Here is a 20,440-nt window from a genome sequence, read left to right on the forward strand (position 1 = left end):
CCCTTTTGCAGCTACAAAGTACTCTACATGGCAGCCTAAGCTGAGATAATTTTTCATCCTCTGGGGCTTCTCAGGTAGTCAATGTCTCCCCGCGCCGCCCAATCGCTAGGATGCGGTTGTGTGTGGGGGAAATCACACTAGTTTGGGGTGATGTCACACTGGCTGAGATGACATCTAGCAGCGGGAAAACCGACAGCCACCAGACACCGGTAAACCACCTCGGCGACTGCTGAGCGGAGGGGGGCGGGGAATCCGGTCCCCACACACCGTCCACGGTGGCTCCCCACGGTGGCCCGTCCGCTCCTGCGGCCCGCGGCACGAAGCAATGATTCCAACCCGCCCGCTCCTCCGCACTTCCGCCCCAGTAGGTGTCATGGCGCTAGGTGGCTGAATGGTTCCGGCGGGGCGGGGCCGGCCGGATGAGGGCGGTCGCTCGGGGCTCCACTTGTCGGGTCTGGCGACAACGGCAGCCGCGGAGCGAAGGGCCGGGCCGTGGCCCCGGACGGCAGCGGGAGGCCGAGGCGGGAGCGCGCGGCGCTGAGGCGGCGGCGGCGGCGGGAAGGGGCCGGGCGGCGGGGCAGGCGGGAGGCTGGCGAGGCTCCGGCCGCGGGACGGGCGCGGGGACGGCTCCGGGGGGCGGGGGCCGGGGCCCGGGCCGGCTCGTGCGGGGGGTATGATGACCCGGCGGCGGGGCCCCGGATCGCGTCTCCTCCGCCGCCTCCTCGCGGCGGCCCCGACTCGCGGCTGAGAACTACACACACCGGCGGTGAGTCAGGCCGGGCGAGGGCTTGGGGCCCGGGCGTCCTGGGGTGGGCGCCCCGAGGTGGGGCCGAGCGGGCCGCGGACTTCCCGGGGCGGCCGGCTTGCACCGGGCGCTCCTTTCGGCAGGCCCCGCGCGGCCCTGGGCGCTGCGTCCCGCTGCCTGGTCGCGAGCGGCGGGACGAGACTGTGTGCCCGGGAAAATGGGCAACTCCCCCTGCCTCCTGCCACTTTCCTCCCGAGCGTGCTGTTGTCCTCAGGTGACAGGGGCCTGTCTGGCAATCTCCCCACCCTCCGGTTCCCCGCCCCTACCCCTGGCTGCGGTGGCAGGTTCTCTATGTGAAGCTTGTGCGTGTGTGCATGTCACCCCACTGCCTGTCGCTCTAGTTCGAGCATTATCTGTGCCTTTGGGAACCGGGAAGCGGTGTCTAGAGAAAATCGTGATGGTCGGGTTGGTGTGGAAGCTTTTCTGTCCTCTTCGCTCATGTTTTGTTTTGTAATCGTTGAGTCTGTAATTTGTGATGGTGGTGAGGTTATGTGGGGGACCAACCCACCTATATATTTATGTTTTCAAGGAAAAGCTTAGAGGTCTTCTTCAAAAGAAACTTTTGCAGCCCGTCGTTACTTTCAAAGCCAAAACCAACAACAACAACAACAACAAAATCCCAAAACGTTAAAGGAAAAGATGGAAACAACGAAAAATTCTTGGGTAGGGCCCAGGCTATAAACAGCTCTGTGGGGAAGAGTCCCCCTTTTTCCTTGGCAACCGAGACCTGAAACTTGGTCTCCAGGAGCGTTGGTCTAACCTCCGGTTTGTTGTGGTGACCAGTGGCCTGTGTTTATGCTGGGCGCGTTTTCTTTCCTGTTTGGGGATGGGACTGGGAATGAAAGGGGGGTGGGGTGGATAGCCCCAAGCTCCAGTAAGTAAATCTTTATGTAACCACTGACTCAGTGGATACTCATTTTAAGATGCTCATTCTTGTCTGTTAGTGACACTTTGAGAAGTCTCAGTAGTGTAGTGTAGCCACATACTAGTTTCAAGCGTAGACTTCGCCGCCCCAGATCCCCCTTTATCTTGTTTCTTAGTAACTCTAATGAAAATAGCAGCATGGCTTCCTGCCCTAGATGAAGTGGGGTTAAAGTAAGTGCCTGATACCCTCAGCAAAACCTACAATTTTGTTCTTGTTTGTGTAAAGCTATTTTTGATTTACGGTCTTTAAGGTTTTTTTTGTTTGTTTGTTTTTGGTTAAGATTACAGAGAATGCAAACATGCCAGCTTTTTTTTTCATTTAAAAGTCTAAGGTTTTCTGTAAAACAATTAACACCTCATTTTACCTAGTCATTGTTATTCTGCAAATTATTTTGGGTATTTGCATGCAATTTTCTTAGGGTTCAGTGTTGTCATATGATGGTTTTAAGGTGCTTGTGTTGGCTTGAAGGGTATGTTGGTAAAGTATTTGAGATTGAAGCTGGAAGCTTCCAAACTGGAAAAGCATTTGACAAAAATGGTGACTACTATCTTAGACTATGTGTGTTGGTTCTGCTTGACTCGTAGTTTGTGATAGCACATGGACAGTTGATCTCTGGACATTGTATTTTACAGATTTTAGAGCAAGCTTATCGGTAATGAGATTTAAAGTCAAACCAGATCTTCCTCCTGAAAAAAAAATAATGCCAAAGTTCACATTTGTCTGGAAAACAGAATTCTTTCCTTTGTTTTTGTTTTTATAAGCGCAGATCCACCGGTGGTTTGTTGGTGGAAATCAGTGAGCCAAACCTGCCTGTAAACTTCTTATACTTGGAACTTGTGCAGCTTGTTAGTTATGTATTTTAATTGGTCTTTTTGTAATTTGAATAATTTCGTAAGCTTGAGCAGCCTGATCTGTCAATTGCCCTTTTCTTGCCTGTGTGACAGCAATCTATGATTTCGTTAGGGCTTTCCCCTACTTAGTTCCTCTTCAGTTTCTCCCTTACTATACAGTTCATGCTATTTTGCACACAAGTTAATTAAGATCATTTTCCTGAGTGAACAATCTTCTTCTTTTTGTTTGTTACTAATGCTCTTTGGTTGACCAGGCTGTCCTCGCACTCCTGAGCTGAAGGGATGGTTCTGCGACAGTGTTGCTGAAACTTCATGGTGCCTGGTGTGTGGCTTTGACTTTTGCCTTTTGTCTTTCTTTTTAGTTGTAGGAATTCAGCTAGTGTAATCATAATGTATTTCTGTAGTACATACTTTGTTACATTTATTCAGAGTGTGTGTGCAGGAGAGTTCAAATTACAGGCATTGGTTTTCTGTTTAGTGGGTCCAGGGCATAGAACACATGTTTTCAGGCTTAGCAGCAAGTGCCTCTCTACCCACTGAGCCATTTTGTTGGCCCTCTAGTGTCTTTCATAACTTCCTTTTTGGGTGCACATCACTTCAGCAGCCTTCTAAGGTTATTGAATAAAACATTGTATTTCTTTGGATTCTTTTTTGTTTGTTTGTTTTTGTTTTTTGGAGACAGGGTTTCTCTGTATTGTTTTGGAGGCTGTCCTGGAACTCGCTCTGTAGACCAGGCTGGCCTCAAACTCACAGAGATCCTCCTGCCTCTGCCTCCTGAGTGCTGGGATTAAAGGCGTGTGCCACCAGTGCTCAGCCTTTCTTTGGATTCTTTAAAGGCACCTGGTACCATGTTTTCCTTGTTGCTTAATGAAAAGAAACCAGGAGACCTGAATTCTTTGCCAGCATTTTGCTCATTAGCTCTGTGTAAAACTTATTTGGCCTTTTTGAGTTTCTTTTTTTTTTCCATATTAGAATTAGAGAATTTTAGAAAGATTCTTTTTAAAGTCTGTTAGCTATAAAAGTCTAGTACTTTTTTTCTTTCTACTTCTCCAGTCAAATACATTTCCTTCCTATACACAGGTCCTCATTTTCCATATCCCTTGGATCCTGGCAGAAGTCACCTCATTCTTCTTGAAAAAGCCTCATCTACCTCCTATCCGCCAAACCATTGTTCTCTTACTTAAGCCCTGATTCCTTTTGATCTTTGCTGGCTGTTCAGAACAGGGCCCTCACTTGGCATTATTTGTGTTTGATAGTGATCTCTACTTTGTTAATTTGACTTAGTCTTATGTTGGAAATTCTTCCTGCTCTTGCTTTCTTTATTTCAAACTTCATAAGCCTTGTCAGCTATCTCCCTTACTTAGTAAAATAATACACTTTCCAATAAAAGGCGTATTTTCTTTTGTTCAGTTGCTATAGATTTGTTTTGCAGAGCCAGTCTAAACAGGTATTGAAACTTGGGAAAACATCCTACCTAGGAGGAAAGCATCCTTTAGCCAGTTTACCAAAACATCGGAGCATTTTTTAAATGGCCAAAGGTCCACAGAGTCGTCCATGCTCTCCTTGCAGTTAATGCCACCTTTCCCACACCCTATCTTGCCATTCCAGTTGGGAAACTGGCTTGTTACACACAGTCCCATGTGAAGGAAGGAAGTACTGCCAAGGGGTGGCAACTTTGATTCAAATATTATTTAGGATTTTAAGTTTACTTTTTTGCTTCACTGTTAACTATGTTTAGAACAGTAATACATTACTACAGACAAAAGATTATAATTTCTGTCACATCATGTATTTCTCTAATTCAGTCAGAATAATTTCTGAGACTTCCCTACATTTATGTATGGAGCAGTAGTGTGATGTCTTTAGTCAGTCATGCTAGGAAATACTTGACACATACTGTATGCTAACCATTATAATGGATGCTAGTGGTAACAGAAAAGAAAGGAAAGCTCTGTCTCTCTATCCTGCTATTAAGGATCATCCTTACAGAATTTAAACTTGAGAAAAGAAGTTGGCTTTTATTTTTAAGTGTGTGTGTGTGTGTGTGTGTGTGTGTGTGTGTGTGTGTGTGTGTAGGTCAGGGACAGCTATCTTATACCGTGGTTATGGGGATTAAGCTCAGGTAGTCAGGCTTGTATACTAAGTGCTTGTATCTGCTCAACTATCTTGCTGAACCAGAAGTCAACTTTAAAATATTTTGTTTCTTAGATTTGTTTATTTTATGTTTATCAGTGTTTTGCTTGAATGTGTGTGTGGACCATGTGTAAGCCTAGTACCTGAGGAGATCAGAAGAGGGTGTCAGATAAGCTGATCTGCAGTTGCATATGGTTGTGAGCCACCATGGGAGAGCTGGGAACTGAACCTGGGTCATCTGCCAGAGCAATAAGTGAGTCAGCCATAGAGGCAACTCTCTAACCTTCCTCCCCCATCCCCAGAGTTAACTTTTAGATAAGTATAAATGGTGATACTTAAGGTCCAGAGTGGTCCACAAGTTATATGAGTTATTCCTACTGGTCCTACATTTGCTTTCTCCATTCTTCCACTCTATCCACATGGGATGTCTCTATCTGTGTATTAACTCTTCTTCCCTGTTGTTTAGATCTCATTGTAATGCCAACACCATACATGGCTTTTTGTGACCTATGTTTTCTTCATAGCTTATCACTATTTGCATTCTCTCTCTTCTTCTCCCTCTCTGTTCCTCTCCCTCTCTCTCTCCCTCCCTCTTTGTCTCTCTCTGTCTCTGCCTCTCTCTCTATGGTGTGTGTGTGTGTGTGTGTGTAGAGAGAGAGAGAGAGAGGTGGTGACATGGGAGAGAGAAAAAAATTATCCCCAGTTGACTGTAAATTCTTAGATAAAAGATGATGTCCATCTTGAATACCACTGTGTCTCTTGTGTCTAGAACAGTTTCTGGCAGACAGGCAGCAGGTCCTCTATATGTTTGTTAAGGGACTGAATTAAAGAAGTGCAACTGTAAAGAAAGTAGCGTGTGCTATGGGAGCATTTATCAGGAGCCTGACCTACTATAACGTAGCCCTAGGGAAGACTTCTGAGTATTTTTGTCTGATTAAATAACCTAGTGGAAGGAAAAGTTTCTGTTTTATGTAACAGCATACTTAATGTTCTGTGTCAAAGGGGCATTCAGGGTTAGTAGTCTGTTCACCGCTGCATGGCCACTCAAAGACCCATGCTTCTCCCATCCTGTTTCTCCACTGTTACTTGCATGTTGTCTCAGGGTAGAAGCTTGGGTCTCTGAAAACTTTATTCACTCATTGTTCTCCACTGGTGAGGAGACTGATCAACATAGTCTAGCCATGTGCCTAATAAAGGAGAAAGTAGATTTTTTAAAAAATGTAAATCAACAAGCTATAACACATTGAAGTGAGATTTATATAAAGGAACTTGGGCTGGAGAAGTCAAGGCCTACCCACTCCATGAAGCACTGAAACCAGAGAGTGCTCTGGGAAAAGAGTGGATAAAACAAATCTATAAAAGTAACCATAGGCCAGACTCTAAGGTCTGCTAATGAAAATTTGAGCTTTTGGGCTTTGTCCTGGAGGTTTAAATGGGGGGATAGATGTATATTGTTTTTCCAGATGTACATTTTTTTCTTTTTTTGTTTTTTTCGAGACATGGTTTCTCTGTATTGTTTTGGGGGCTGTCCTGGAACTCGCTCTGTAGACCAGGCTGGCCTCCAACTCACAGAAATCCACCTGCCTCTGCCTCCTGAGTGCTGGGATTAAAGGTGTGCACCACCAACGCCCGGCCAGATGTACATTTTTAGAGCAAGCTTCAGCTAGGAAGTGAAGAGTGAATTGGAAAAGTGAGCATGGACAGGGTGCTTAAGAGTACATTTTGGAGAGATCAGTCAGGGTGTTCAAGTGAGTAGTTCAGGGTTCAAGTTTCAAGTAAGTAGTGCAAAGGGCTGGAGAACACTGAGTGGGGTAGAAAGATACTTAGGTTTCCAGCAAAAGAATTTTTTCTCATATATGCCATGTGGGGACCAGGTTGATGATGTGTCCCCTTTTATTGGTAGTCATCCTGTCTTTTGAGACAGGGTCATCTCACTGAACCTAGAGCTCAAAAATTAGGCAAAGTGCTTGAGGGCAGGGATCTACCTCTTTCTGTCCCCTAGCACCAGCATGACCCCATGTGCTAAGACTCTGAACTCCCGAGCCATCTCCCCAGCTCCTTGTTTTACTTTTACAAAACATGTATTCTTGGGCTGGGAAGATGATTGGGGGAAAAGGTGCTTGTGGTACATGCTTGGCCAGCTCACCTGAGTTTGATCCCTGTAACCTATGTAGACGTGGAAGGAGAGAACCGATTCCAGAGTTGTTTTCTGACCTCACCATCACATCATGCCTTATACACTCACTAATAACAAAACAACAAATAAAGCATGTTCTTTTACTTATCTGTCCAATCTATTGATAAGGATGTATGCCAGAGTATATATTGGAGAATATGTGTTTCCCTGTACACACAAGCCAGGATAGCTATCTGGAAGAAGAATTTACTATGAAGTATTTATTGGTTTTAGTTATTTAGGTCATCAGTTGTTAAATTGTGTCAGAGAAAGATGACATAAAAAAAGTACTAATTTATTATAGGTGCATTGGGGAAGAAATGGAAGTTATGAATGCCTTTAATCCCAGCACTTGGGAAGCAGAGGCAGGGGGATCTCTGAGGTTAGCTCAGTCTACAGAGCAAGTATCAGAACATTAGGGCTACACAGAAAAACCTGTCTTCAAACAAAAAAGCAAACAACAAAACTCAACCAAACAACTAAAAAACAAAGGACAAAAGCTTTGAAAAATGGTTATCTTGCCTGTGGTCTCCAACTATTCCATGAAGTGTTACAGTTTTTAATTGTTGCAGGATCACTTACCTGTAGTAATCCAGTGTGGAGTAGTACATGCCAGGGAGTAGAGATGCCCTTAAATAGCTGTTTGAAAGCCGTTCATTCCAGCAAGGCACAGTTCTCTTTTGAGTAGCCATTGCCTATTGGTTCTAGTTTGGGATTATTTATTGCAGGGAGCAAATTTGTTATTATATCACTTTAGGTAAGCAATTGGAAAGGGAATTTTGAAGAGGAACAAAACAAAAAACAGAAAAATTTTGTTCAGTGCATTAATTCTGCCCCATATTTTTGTTTAAGAAGTCTTGCCTGGGAAAATAATTGATACCGGTTTGCAAAGGCAGATTTGTGGGGCAGTATCTGTGCCTAGAAATGACCTTTTAAAAACTCATTTCAGAGCGGAGTATAATGACAGTGTTGGTTTTTCTAGGCCATTTTTTGATTCTGTGTTTTCTTCTCACCTTATTACTGAGGTCTGAGTGTCAGCCACATGAAGAATCCTGGTGCTAAAATACACCTGTGAGAAAGGCTAGTGAAATTCTGCTTGATTTTTTTTTTCTTCCCCCCTCCTCCCTTGCATGGACTAGGTTTGTTTTTCTGAGTATGTTTTATTCAAAATGTCCTAGAACATGTTTTCTTTCCTTTCCCTTTTTTTTGGGGGGGTGGGGCGGGGGTGTAATGTTGAGTGAGAATTTGAAGTCATTAATATTTGTTATTTTGTTATAAGATCAAAGGTTGGCAATAGCATCACTCTGGTAAATATATTTTTAAAGACTATTGGCCAAGAGTGGTGGTACATGCCTGTAATTCCTGTACTAGGAGGAGGGAGGAGGAAGAGGAAGAGGAGGAGAAGGAGGGGGAGGAGAATGAGGGGGAGGAGGAGGAATCCAAGGTCATCCTCAGCTACGTAATGAGTTTGAGGCTAGCCTGGGCTCAGTAAGAAACCATCTTTAAAAAAAAACAAATAATAAACAAAGGGGTATTTCATGAATTCTTTCCAGTATTACTTTATGACCTCATCATTTTGTTTTTGTGAGATAGGGTCATAAAGCCTGGGCTGGTCTCACTCACTGTAACCAAAGCTGGCCTCGAGCTTCTTATTCTCCTGCTCCTACTGTCTCAAGTGCTAGGATTACAAGTGTGTGTCACCACTGGCCCATGACCCTCTGTCCTTTTATATAGTTGCTGCAAACTAAAAATTTTAAAAGTTTTCACTACTTTTAGTTACATAAGTATTGTGCTCCCTGTTTTTTGGCTGAATTGTTAAATTTATATTTCAGTAGGGAAAACGAATTTGGAAGATTCACTTCCTCTTTTTAGTTTGACTCAATTTTATGATGTCAAGTAATACTTTACATATATTTTAATAGGCAAATTTTGTAAAGGAACTGTTTAGTCTTAGTTGTTTTTTTAATTTTCAAAGATTTATTTATTTTTATGTGCATGGTGTTTTGCCTGCATGATGTCTGTGTGAGGGTGCTGGATCCCCTGGAACTGGAGTTACAGACAGTTGTGAGCCTCCATGTGGTGCTGGAAATTGAATCCAGGTCCTCTAGAAGAGCAGCCAGTGAGTGCTCTTAACCATTGAGTTATCACTCCAGTCCCAAGACTTTTATTATATTTGGTTTTACATTGGCGGTGTAGGTAGTTCAAAATGCTTTGTATATTCATGACCTCATAAGATGAAGTGCACTGCCTTAGCTTTTAATTTGTCTTTTTTTTTTCTTTTGAGGTTCATATAAATTACGGAAACTCTTGCTTAAAGTAAATCTAAACCACATTTTAGAAATTGAAGGTTGAAGATACATTTTTTCTTCTTTTCAGCTGACTACAGTGCAGATAGTTTTAAGTTGTAATCAGGCCCAAAGAAGTACACACATTTGCTCTCCCTCCCCCTTTCCTTTCTGTGCAGTGCCAGGGATCAAATCCAAGGCCCTTTGCATTCCAGGCAGATGCTATCTCTGATCTCTGATCTCTGCTCTAGCCCCTACGCAGTGCTTTTTCATGTTCTGTAACATCCTTTGTCTGCTTCCTTCCTTTGTAATCCCTATGTGTATTTTCTTATGACTTGTAAAGTTGTATTATATGGTTTAGAGTGGAGACTTTACCTGTATCTTAAGAAGCATGCAAACAAAAGAGAAGGACATGTAAAGAAAACAAAACCAAAGCCAAGCATTTGAAAATACTACAGTTTATATATTAGTGTTAGTTACTTGTAGATAATGAAGGGTCTGAGTGATAGAAGTGAGGAAGAGAACAGATGGTGCCTGTCCTTATAGAATGTATACTATGGGCAGGGGTGTGGCACTAAATAATTTAAAATCATAAGAGAAGAACAGCAAATTCATAGTGGAAAGGATGAAGGGATGGCTGTGTGTGGTGTGTGTGTGAGTGTGTGTGTGAGTGTGTGGAGGTGTGGAGACCGAGAGAGGGGGTGGGGACAAGGTAGAGAAGAGGTTTTTCTTAGGAGGCACCTGATGTTGAAAAAATGGAGTGGCCTTGCAGGAACTGAGAAGTTGGGTGTGATGACATATGCCTGTAATCTCAGCCCTTAGGAGGCTGAAGCAGGAGGAGACAATCAAGGTGGGGGATATGCTGGTCAGCAAGAACATTTTGAGAATTTTTTTTGGATAGGGTTTTGAGTTTGTGTGTTTGCATGCGTGTGTGTGTGTGTGTGTGTGTGTGTGTGTGTGTGTGTGTGTGTGTGTGTGTAGGTGTGTAGGCTAGAGATTAATATCATGTCTTTCTCAATTGCTTTCCATCTTATTTTCTTGAGACAGGGTCTCTCCCTGAACTTGGAGCTTACTGATTCAGCTAGAGTGGATGACCACCAAACCTCAGGAATCCTGTCTCCATCTCCCCAATGTTGGGATTACAAGTGCATACTGTTGTGCCTGGCTTTTTATGTGGGTACAGCTTAACTCAGGCCCTCCTACTTTAATGGCAAATACCCTGTTGATTGAGACATCTTCTTAGCCCTTTGGTGAAGATTTTTCTCCACCCCCATGTACTCAGGATTAAGTCAGTGTTTTGTACATATTGAGCAACACGTGTTGAGCTAATATCCTACCATTGAGCTATCTCCCCAGCTACTGCCACACCTACTCTTTTTTTTTGTTGTTGTTTTTCAACTTTATTTTGAAACAGGATCTCTCCTCACTAAGTTACCCAGGCTGGCCTTAGCCTTCAATTTGTGATTCTCCTGTTTCTCAGCCTCTTGAGTAGTTGGAATTAAAGGCCTATACCACAAGACCTGTTTTGAAGATCTTTAACTTTATGCCCAAAGTAATGGAAAACTTCTGGGGGAAGTGGGAGGAGAGAGGTTAAGAGAACAGTTATATATCTAGCTTGCTGTTTAAAAGCAAAGATGGAAAAGTTCAAGGTCCTCCTCAGCTACATAGCAAGCTTGAGGGCAGCTTGGATACTAAAGGTCCTGTCTCAAAAACAAAACAACAACAAAAAAACAACCCAGTCACAAATAAAAGCAGAGAATCCCCTGGGTGTGTTTAAGGCAATTCTTTGGAGGCTGTTTGCATTGTGAACTAGAATGGTAGAGAAAAATGGCTGACTTGAGCTGTGTTTAGGATATAGATCAGACAAGTAGTTTGTGAAGAAAGGGAGAGGAGTGAGTTCAGATAATGAGTGTCTGCCTGTGTTAAATCCTGAATTCTCAGAATAGCTCCATGAGATGGCTATTGCTATTGCCATTATATAGCCGAGGAAGTGAGGCTCATTGTTCACTTTTGGCCTGAGTCAGTGGGTGTTTGGTGTCATACCATAACTAAGATAGAATAGAGAGTGGGCGAGGCTTGTAAAACTTAACTTTGGACATGTTAAATTTGAGGTGTCTGTCTTATAATCAACCAAGTGGGCAAAGTGGGCATTTGGATAAGATTTATAGGATTGGTGGGAAGGGTAGAAGGAGGAAGAGAGAGGGGTCTGGATTTGAGACGGAAATTTTTGAGAGGTGTTTTTTCTTTTGAAGATGACATACTGGGTTATATGGAGGGAAAGTATGGAGCTAGGAAAGGAGTTTACTTTAGAGCCCAAGGCCTCAAAAGGTCCACCTGGTGAGAAGGGCGCAGATAAATATGATGTTTGTGTTCTGTGCAAAGTGTTTGGGCTTTAGTCCTTAAACAAATAGCCTTGAGTTTAGTCTTTTGGCTTACTGAACCTTAGGTATCTGGGATATTCAGGACAGCTGGACTGTTCTTACTTCCTCTCCCCATATCTTTCTTCTTTATATTTCTCTTTCCCTCTTTCTCCTCCCTCCTTTCTCCCTTGTTCTTTCTCTCTCTCTCTCTCTCTCTCTCTCTCTCTCTCTCTCTCTCTCTCTCTCTCTCTCTCTCTCTCTCTCTCTCTCTCTCTCCTTCCTTCCTTCCTTCCTTCCTTCCTTCCTTCCTTCCTTCCTTCCTTCCTTCCTTCCTTCCTTCCTTCCTTCCTTCCTTCCTTCTTTCTTTCTTTCTTTCTTTCTTTCTTTCTTTCTTTCTTTCTTTCTTTCTTTCTTTCTTTCTTTCTTTTTGAGACAGGGTTTCTCTGTATTGCTTTGTAGGCTGTCCTGGAACTCACTCTGTAGACCAGGCTGGCCTCAAACTCATAGATCCTCCTGCCTCTGCCTCCCGAGTGCTGGGATTAACCCTTGTTCTTTTTTTTTTCTGATTCCATTTTACTGTGTAGTCCAGTATGATTTCACATACATGATGTGCATGTATGTGTCTGGATGCATATGTCATAGCAAGACTGTGGAGGTCATAGGATAACTTGTGGGAGTCACCTGTCTCCTTCCTCCATGAGTGTCTTGGAAGAAAATTCACATTGTCGGCACTTGCCTTTACCCATTGAGCTATCTTACTGCCTGATCCTGTCTTTCTAAGATTAACTTCGTGTAGAGAGTTCTCTTCCTCAGGAGATACTCTAGCCTTATCAACTTGCTCGATTTCTGATTGGTGGCAGTCTCTCCAGTGCTGGCAAGCGGAGCACTATTATGTGTGACTTGTGCAGAGTAGTCAGTCTTTGCTTTGGTACGTTATGGCCAGTCTGTCTGTGAATGTCGCTTAAGACTGCATTAGCCTTTGAGAGGTGGGAACCAGTGAAGTATCAGTCTTTTATCAGCTGCAAGTGTTTTCATATATGCTTTGCATCATGAACCCTTGTGGTCTCATTCTTCCTTTCTTTCCATGTAGGTATGGCATCACAGCTGCAGGTGTTTTCCCCCCCATCAGTGTCGTCGAGTGCCTTCTGCAGTGCGAAGAAACTGAAAATAGAGCCCTCTGGCTGGGATGTTTCAGGACAGAGCAGCAACGACAAATATTATACCCACAGCAAAACCCTCCCAGCTACACAAGGGCAAGCCAGCTCCTCTCACCAGGTAGCAAATTTCAATATTCCTGCTTACGACCAGAGCCTCATCCTCCCAGCTCCTGCAGTGGAGCATATTGTGGTAACAGCTGCTGATAGCTCAGGCAGTGCCGCTACGGCAACCTTCCAAAGCAGCCAGACCCTGACTCACAGGAGCAACGTTTCTTTGCTTGAGCCATATCAAAAATGTGGATTGAAAAGAAAAAGTGAGGAAGTGGACAGCAACGGTAGTGTGCAGATCATAGAAGAACATCCCCCTCTCATGCTGCAGAACAGAACTGTGGTGGGTGCTGCTGCCACGACCACCACTGTGACCACGAAGAGTAGCAGTTCTAGCGGAGAAGGGGATTACCAACTGGTCCAACATGAGATCCTTTGCTCTATGACCAACAGCTATGAAGTCTTGGAGTTCCTAGGCCGAGGGACTTTTGGACAGGTGGCAAAGTGCTGGAAGCGGAGCACCAAGGAAATCGTGGCTATTAAGATCTTGAAGAACCACCCCTCTTATGCCAGACAAGGACAGATTGAAGTGAGCATCCTTTCCCGCCTAAGCAGTGAAAATGCTGACGAGTATAATTTTGTCCGTTCTTACGAGTGTTTTCAGCACAAGAATCATACCTGCCTTGTGTTTGAGATGTTGGAGCAGAACTTGTATGATTTCCTAAAGCAGAACAAGTTCAGCCCACTGCCACTCAAGTACATCAGACCAGTCTTGCAGCAGGTGGCCACAGCCCTGATGAAGCTGAAGAGTCTGGGTCTGATTCATGCTGACCTTAAACCTGAAAACATAATGCTGGTTGATCCAGTTCGTCAACCCTACCGAGTGAAAGTCATTGACTTCGGTTCTGCTAGTCACGTTTCCAAAGCTGTGTGTTCAACCTACTTGCAGTCACGCTACTACAGGCAAGTTTAAAATACTGGAGATGTGTCCTCATATTTAACATGCATAGCATAGAATTCTAATTATACTACTTAAGAGTCTACTTATTTCTAGATTCCAAGATGGGAACAGGATTTGTTTCAGCTTCTTACATGTATATGTGACATTCCTATAAGTAACATGCTTTTCTTGCCGAGATCCTATTTTACTAGCAAAATGAACTCAAATTTAATTCTCAAGGCTGTTGCTAGCTGAATTCTGCTAGTATCTGGTTCATTCCTGACTGCCATTACACTTAACTTCCTACTTGAAGGAATGACTATACAAGATGATCCATCTGACTATACAAGATGATCCATCTGGGTAGGTGCCAAAGGGTTTTCTTTAGCTTATACTTTGGCATGTAAAATGTCTTGGGATTACCTTTAGGTTTAACCATAGCAGCAGTTTATTCTGATTTTTTTTTTTTTTTGAGACAGGATTTCTCTGTGTAGCTTTGGAGCCTGTATTGGTACTCACTCTTCAGACCAGGCTGGTCTGGAACTCAAAAAGATCCACCTGCCTCTGCCTCCCAAGTGCTGGGATTAAAGGCGTGGGCAAAAATTGTATTAGATGATTGCTGTGATTTTCTATTTGAACATCTCTACAATATTTTGAAGTTATTTAGTTATCCTAGGATATCTTGACCTAAGTACACTAATGATTTATATTTCTAGATTAGTACGTCTAAAACAAGGCCCTTTTATTACATAAAATTCTTTTAACAGTACTTATGTTGGTATACACAATTTTGTATATACTATAATCAAGGCTCTTTAGAGGTGCTTTTACTTTTCAGATCTTTATCTAGTTAATTTTACAGAATCTGGTATTTAAATTAATATTCATAAATTGAAAATAGATTGTATGAGCATTTAGTCAAGAAATGAAGCATGGGCTGGGGTATGTAACTCAGATACAGGACTTGCTTATTCTGCATGAGACTGAGTTTAATGTCCCTCCCATCCCAAAATAAAAAACCTTTATCACAAATAGGTAACTGTAAAATATGTATTTATGTGTATTCTCTTAGGGGTGTGTGTGTGTGTGTGTGTGTGTGTGTGTGTGTGTGTCTGTCTGTCTTCTTTTGGGCAAGGTCTCACTATGTAGCCTTGTTTGGCCTGGAACTTACTGTGTAGATCAGGTTGGGTTTGAACTCACACCGATCTACCAGAGTATTAGGGTTAATAGATTTGCTACCTATTTTCTATAATTTTATGTTTATGGGTGTTTTGTCAGTATGTATGTCGGTGTACCAAGAGTGTACCTGGTTTCAATAGAGGCTAGATCCACTGGAGTTATAGATGGGTGTGATCTACCACGTGAGTACTCTCCAGCTCCATTCCTAGATCTTAAGATTTTGAGGTTTATCTATTCTGTAGCACCCATCAAGGATGTCATTCCTGCTCATGTTGAGAAATTTTGCATTGTATGTATATGCCACATTTTGCTTATCCATCTTTTGATAGACACCTGGGTGTTAAACCCTTCAGCTGTTGTGAATGTTTAATCTAAATACCTATTTTTAGGCCTTTTAGCTGTAGAGCTTGAGGTAGACTTGCTAGATCTTAGGGATTAGTATGTTGTAGCTCTGAGAAGCTACCGGACTTCCACAGAGGCTGTACTCTTAACCCCCTTGCCAGCAGCGAATGAGAGTTCCAGTTTCTACATGTTTCCTTCAATACTTGTTATTTTATATATATATATATATACATATATATATATATGTATATATATATATTTTTTTGTTTGTTTTTGTTTTTTTGTTTTTTCGAGACAGGGTTTCTCTGTGGCTTTGGAGGCTGTCAGGCTGTCCTGGAACTCACTTTGTAGACCAGGCTGGCCTCGAACTCACAGAGATCCGCCTGCCTCTGCCTCCCGAGTGCTGGGATTAAAGGCATGCGCCACCAACGCCCGGCTTCTATATACTTTTAAAGTAGTTATCTTTATGGTATAAAATGGTATCCCAGATAGTTTTGATTTACCTTTTAGTGATACTGACATTTTTCATGTCCTTACACTTTTTTTTGGAGAAATATTTATTCAAATCCTCTGCCCATATTTTCAGTTGGTTTTGTTAGGTTTTAGAAATTAAAAAAAATACCTTCTAGTCATTGACAGATATGATTTGCAAATATCTCGTATCCTTTTATAGTTTTTGAACCTCTTGTTTTGACCCTTGATGAAGGGTCTGCATTTTCCTTTGTTTGTTCCCTTGTCATGCATTAAAAATCCATCATCTCCAGTTTTCTTCTACAGGCCTTCGACTTTCTTTTTTTTTTCCGAGACAGGGTTTCTCTGTGACTTTGGAGACTGTCCTGGAACTAGCTCTTTTAGATCAGGCTGATCTCCAACTCACAGAGATCCGCCCTGCCTCTGCCTCCCCAGTGCTGGGATTAAAGGTACCCAGCAAGCCTTTGACTTTTAGCTCCTGCATTTAACTATTTAATTTCAAGTTAACTTGTTTTTGAGACAAGGTTTTTGCTATATAGCTCTGGTTGACCTGGTGCTCACTTGGTAGCTCAAGCTGGCTTTGAACTCAGCAGTGTCCCTCCTTTCTGTCTCAGCCTCCTGAGTGCTTGGATTGCAGACATGGGCTACCACACTTTGTTCAATTCTATTTTTTAAAGTAATGGTCCAGTTTAATTCTTTTGCATGTGACTTTTGCAAGTTTATTCGACCATATATTTTAAGAGTTTATTTCTGGGTTCCCTATTCTACTGTTAGTCTCTGTATGCCCTTCTATAAGGAGCGGTTCTCAACTTGTGGAGCACGACCCCTTGGGGGGGGAGTCGAACAACCCTTTCATAGGAGTCACATACATTTATCATGCCTATCAGAGATTGATATCATGACTCATAACAGTAGCAAAATTACACTGATGAAGTAGCAACGAAAATAATGTTATGGTTGGGGTCACCACAACATGAAGAACTGTATTAAAGAGTCACAGCATTAGGAAAGTTGAGAACCACTGTTCTACAGGCTAGATCTTTCTTTCTTTTTTTTTTTCTTAAAAAAAAAAACATAGGGTTTAATAAAAATAACATTAACAAATTTCTTTGAGTAGTGCAGTACTGACAGCTTAATGATAGTCTTTTAATCTGTCCTCACTTAAAAAAAATCTTCATAGTTTTATAAAACTGACATGTTTTACTTGAAATGGGGCAAAGAAGTTCTCAGGGCTTGTGGTTTCCGGTCTCATCCTGCTCTAGACAACCTAGGCTAATTTTGAAAAATTTCACTTCAGTTTACTTAAGACTTGGGAAATTAGGCTCCAACTACGTTTGTTTCTGGTACTCCCCTTTGAATACCCCCCATAGTACAAATGCAGCAGATGCTTACAGGTGTGCTGAAGAGCTGGCGCCCCCCCACTGCCTGTCTCTGAGGCTGGGAGGTGCGAGCCATCGGCTCAGACAGGAGCGAACAGGTGTTCATTAACTGTTTGTGTGCCCCCTCAGAGATAACCAGGCAGTTTTAAAACAAAAAGGCAGAAAAAAGGAAGATGTAAGTTATTTTATGAAATCATTTTTGATAGGATCTTTACATAACGTGATTTTTAGGAGAAATTATTCTGCCCAACTTTCTCTAATTTGCAATACATATGACTGATTTTTAATATTAAGCTGCTAATCTTTGTACTTTTTCCTTATACTTTTAATTTTGTTTTTGATTTTATTAAAAAAAGTAAGTTTTTCTAAATTTTAAAGTATTCTTCAAAGCTACTTATAAATTTGGTTGTTAGCTTTAAGAATAATTTCAAGGGAGGAGTAAGGGAAACTTCTTAAAAGTTCATTCTGATCCCAAGCCATCACTGTGCAAGCAGCTCAGCATCTACGGTTTGTGACTGGCCTAGGATTTACCTGAGTGCTGTGTCGTCTCCAGTAATTCTCGATTCCAAGTGTGACAGGTGGAAGGCTGCCTGGGCAGGCCTCCCTCGTCATTGCTTTTGTCCTCGGCAGGCCTTATGTAAGCATTCTCATAGCTCTTTGTTGTCATTAGAATTCACTAACACCTCATAGTCCTGTCTTTTGCAAACCTCTGTGAACCCTTTTGGCTGTTGAAGCTGCCTGCAAATCCAGCCTTCTTACCCTTCTTTTAAGTCGCTTTGTCCCAATGTTAAGCATGCCCAGATACTACCATTTGGCAGAAATTTGCCACACTTATCCATAGGCATGGCTAAACGATCCAGGCAGTGGAAATGTTTTTTAGCCTGCTAAATGTAGACTGATGCCAAGGAAAGTTGCTGTCTTTGGGCTTGAGTTTTAGGGACAGAGGTTTGCCACACTTAACAGTCCCAATGCTTTACTCTTCTAAACAAACTAGCCAGCATTTGTTTTAAGCTCAGATTACTTTGTTATTTATGGATGGATGTTGCCTAGAGGAGAAAAGTATAGCTTAATTTATCCTACACAAACAATCTAATTTCCTGTAACAGTGAAACTACAGTTTCAATCTAAGCCACAGATGCAGGAAGTTGGACTTTATGTAACATCTCTAATCTGGTAAATAAGTGGCTTTGGTGCCTCAGTGAAGGGAAGAAACTGAATGTTCATGAAAACAACCAGAGAATGATTTGTGCTGCCAGTGAACTAGGGCTTTATGACCTTGGAGCATTTCTTCAGGATAAAGTTTAAAGTTGGGAGATGAAATGCCAGGGCTGCTCTTTCTGTCACTTAGCTATTGTAAATTAGTGCTTCTAGTGCTTGTGCTTTAAGGATGGGGGTTGTGTCCTCTAAGACTGTCCTAATGCTACGATCCTTTCATACCTTTCTTCATGTGGCGACCTCTAACCATAAAATTATTTTGTGGCTACTTCATAACTGTAATTTTACTACCCTTATGAGTCATAAGTATCTGATATACAGGATATCCAATATGCAAATCATATAGGGGTTGAGACCCACAGGTTGAGAACTGCTGTTAAAGGAGACCCACTACTTTCAGCACAATCAGCAACATTTTCCTATTTGAATAAACACTGCCAAGTTTGTTGTCATCTCTAGCTTTTTCCTACACTTGAGTAGATAGTCTTCTTATTGCCTTATGTTTTTTACAATGTTGTTACTGGAAACAGACCAGATGAGTAATTATTGACTTCATCCTTCATTTTTTTCCCCTTTCCTTCTTATTTTATTTTATTTTGAGACAGACTCTCCTGTAGCTTGGGATGGTCTTGAACCTTCAGTCTTTGTGCTTTGTTTCCCAAGTACTGGGATAACAGGTGTGTGCCTGGCTCAGCCTTCTTATACAGCTAGTAGAACCAGGGTTTCCATGTTCATAGACTTTTTTCAGTACTGAGGATCAAATTCAGGGCTAGCGTGGGTTAAAAATGCTCCCTACCCCTCCAACCCCTCAAAGACTTTATGTTAAGACTGGATAGTTTAAAGAAGGCCAAGAGGAAAATACAATGAGAATAATAAGTTCACTAATTGTGATCTCAATTTAGATGTTCTGTCATTGTTCCATAAAGGGGAAAACACTTCATTCCCACTAACTAGTGGTTAAGACGAACATGTTTTTTTTTTTTTTTTCGAGACAGGGTTTCTCTGTATTGTTTAGGAGCCTGTCCTGGAACTCTCTCGGTAGACCAGGCTTGGTCTTGAACTCACAGAGATCCGCCTGCCTCTGCCTCCTGAGTGCTGGGATTAAAGGCGTGCGCCACCACCGCCTGGCAAGATGAACATGTTTAAGTCTCAGTGATGAGAAGCTCCTACTGCAGCTTTCTTTTTTTAACAACCCTGGCTATCCTGGAACTCCCTCTGTAGACCAGGCTGGCCTTGAACTCGCAGAGATGCCTCTGCCTCCTGAGTGCTGGGATTGAAAGTGTGCACCACCACTGCTCTGCCCCTGAGGTTTTCTTTAGTTCTTGCCTTTGTGTAACGAAAGAGTTGCTATCTTGTGTGAATTCTCCATGAGAATCCTTAGCTGCTTTTGTCATTCTAGAAACAGGATGAAAAACAAATCTAGTCAAACATCACTGTTTTGTTTTTGTAAACGAGGCTGGAAATAGTGTTTCCTTAATTTCTTTGAAACTTTAAGCTCCTCTCTCTCTCTCTCTCTCTCTCTCTCTCTCTCTCTCTCTCTCTCTCTCTCTCTGTCTCTGTCTCTGTCTCTTTCTGTCTGTCTGTCTCTGTCTCTCTGTCTGTCTGTCTCTCTGTGTATGTGTGTGTGTTTGCTTTTTCTTTAAAGAAGTTAAAAACTGGACTGGCCAGCCATTCTCTCCTGATCTACCTTTTCAAAAATGTCTTCCTAAGTCGGGTGGTTGTAGCCCATGCACTCGGGAGGCAGAGGCAGGCGGATCTCTGTGAGTTTGAGACCAGTCTGGTCTACAGAGGGAGTTCCAGGACAGCCTCCAAAGCCACAGAGAAACCCTGTCTCAACCCCCTTCCCCCCCAAAAATGTCTTCCTATAAGGTAGGACTGCTAAAACCTTGAGATTCTCAGTTGATGCTTTGGAATGTTCTCAGCCCAGTTTTTATTTTGGCACCAAGCCATGTGCACTTGCCCTGCCAGCTATTTCTGGCACTGTCATGAGCTTGGAAATTGATGTTGCTGCTCACTGAAAGTAAGACTTTTTTTCCCTTTTCAATTTTAGAAAAGCTTTCATATTTTTTTCTGGGTATTCCTATTCTCAGCTTATTAATCCTCCTATCACACTTGTGTGATGTTAAGAACAGCCATAATGGTTGGAATTTAATTGAAATTTGAAATTCCATCAG

The 20,440-nt window shown here is 42.4% G+C and overlaps 1 protein-coding gene across 4 annotated transcripts in view; it reads left to right on the forward strand.

Moving 5' to 3' along the window:
• Nucleotides 1-269: 269 nt before the first annotated feature.
• Nucleotides 270-20,440, forward strand: part of Hipk1 (homeodomain interacting protein kinase 1) — a 51,510-nt gene continuing 31,339 nt past the window's right edge. For 3 of the 4 annotated variants that reach the window (XM_040752125.1, XM_040752128.1, XM_040752127.1), the window contains exons 1-2: nucleotides 625-766; nucleotides 12,626-13,703. In XM_040752125.1, the coding sequence (XP_040608059.1) occupies nucleotides 12,628-13,703 (1,076 nt within the window). In that variant the 5' untranslated portion in view covers nucleotides 625-766; nucleotides 12,626-12,627. Of the gene's footprint in view, nucleotides 365-624; nucleotides 767-12,625; nucleotides 13,704-20,440 lie in introns of those variants that run through there. The other variant, XM_040752126.1, reaches the window with a different exon arrangement.

The sequence above is a fragment of the Mesocricetus auratus genome, unplaced genomic scaffold (genome assembly GCF_017639785.1).
Source record: "Mesocricetus auratus isolate SY011 unplaced genomic scaffold, BCM_Maur_2.0 Super-Scaffold_100009, whole genome shotgun sequence".
Taxonomy (NCBI): Eukaryota; Metazoa; Chordata; class Mammalia; order Rodentia; family Cricetidae; genus Mesocricetus; species Mesocricetus auratus.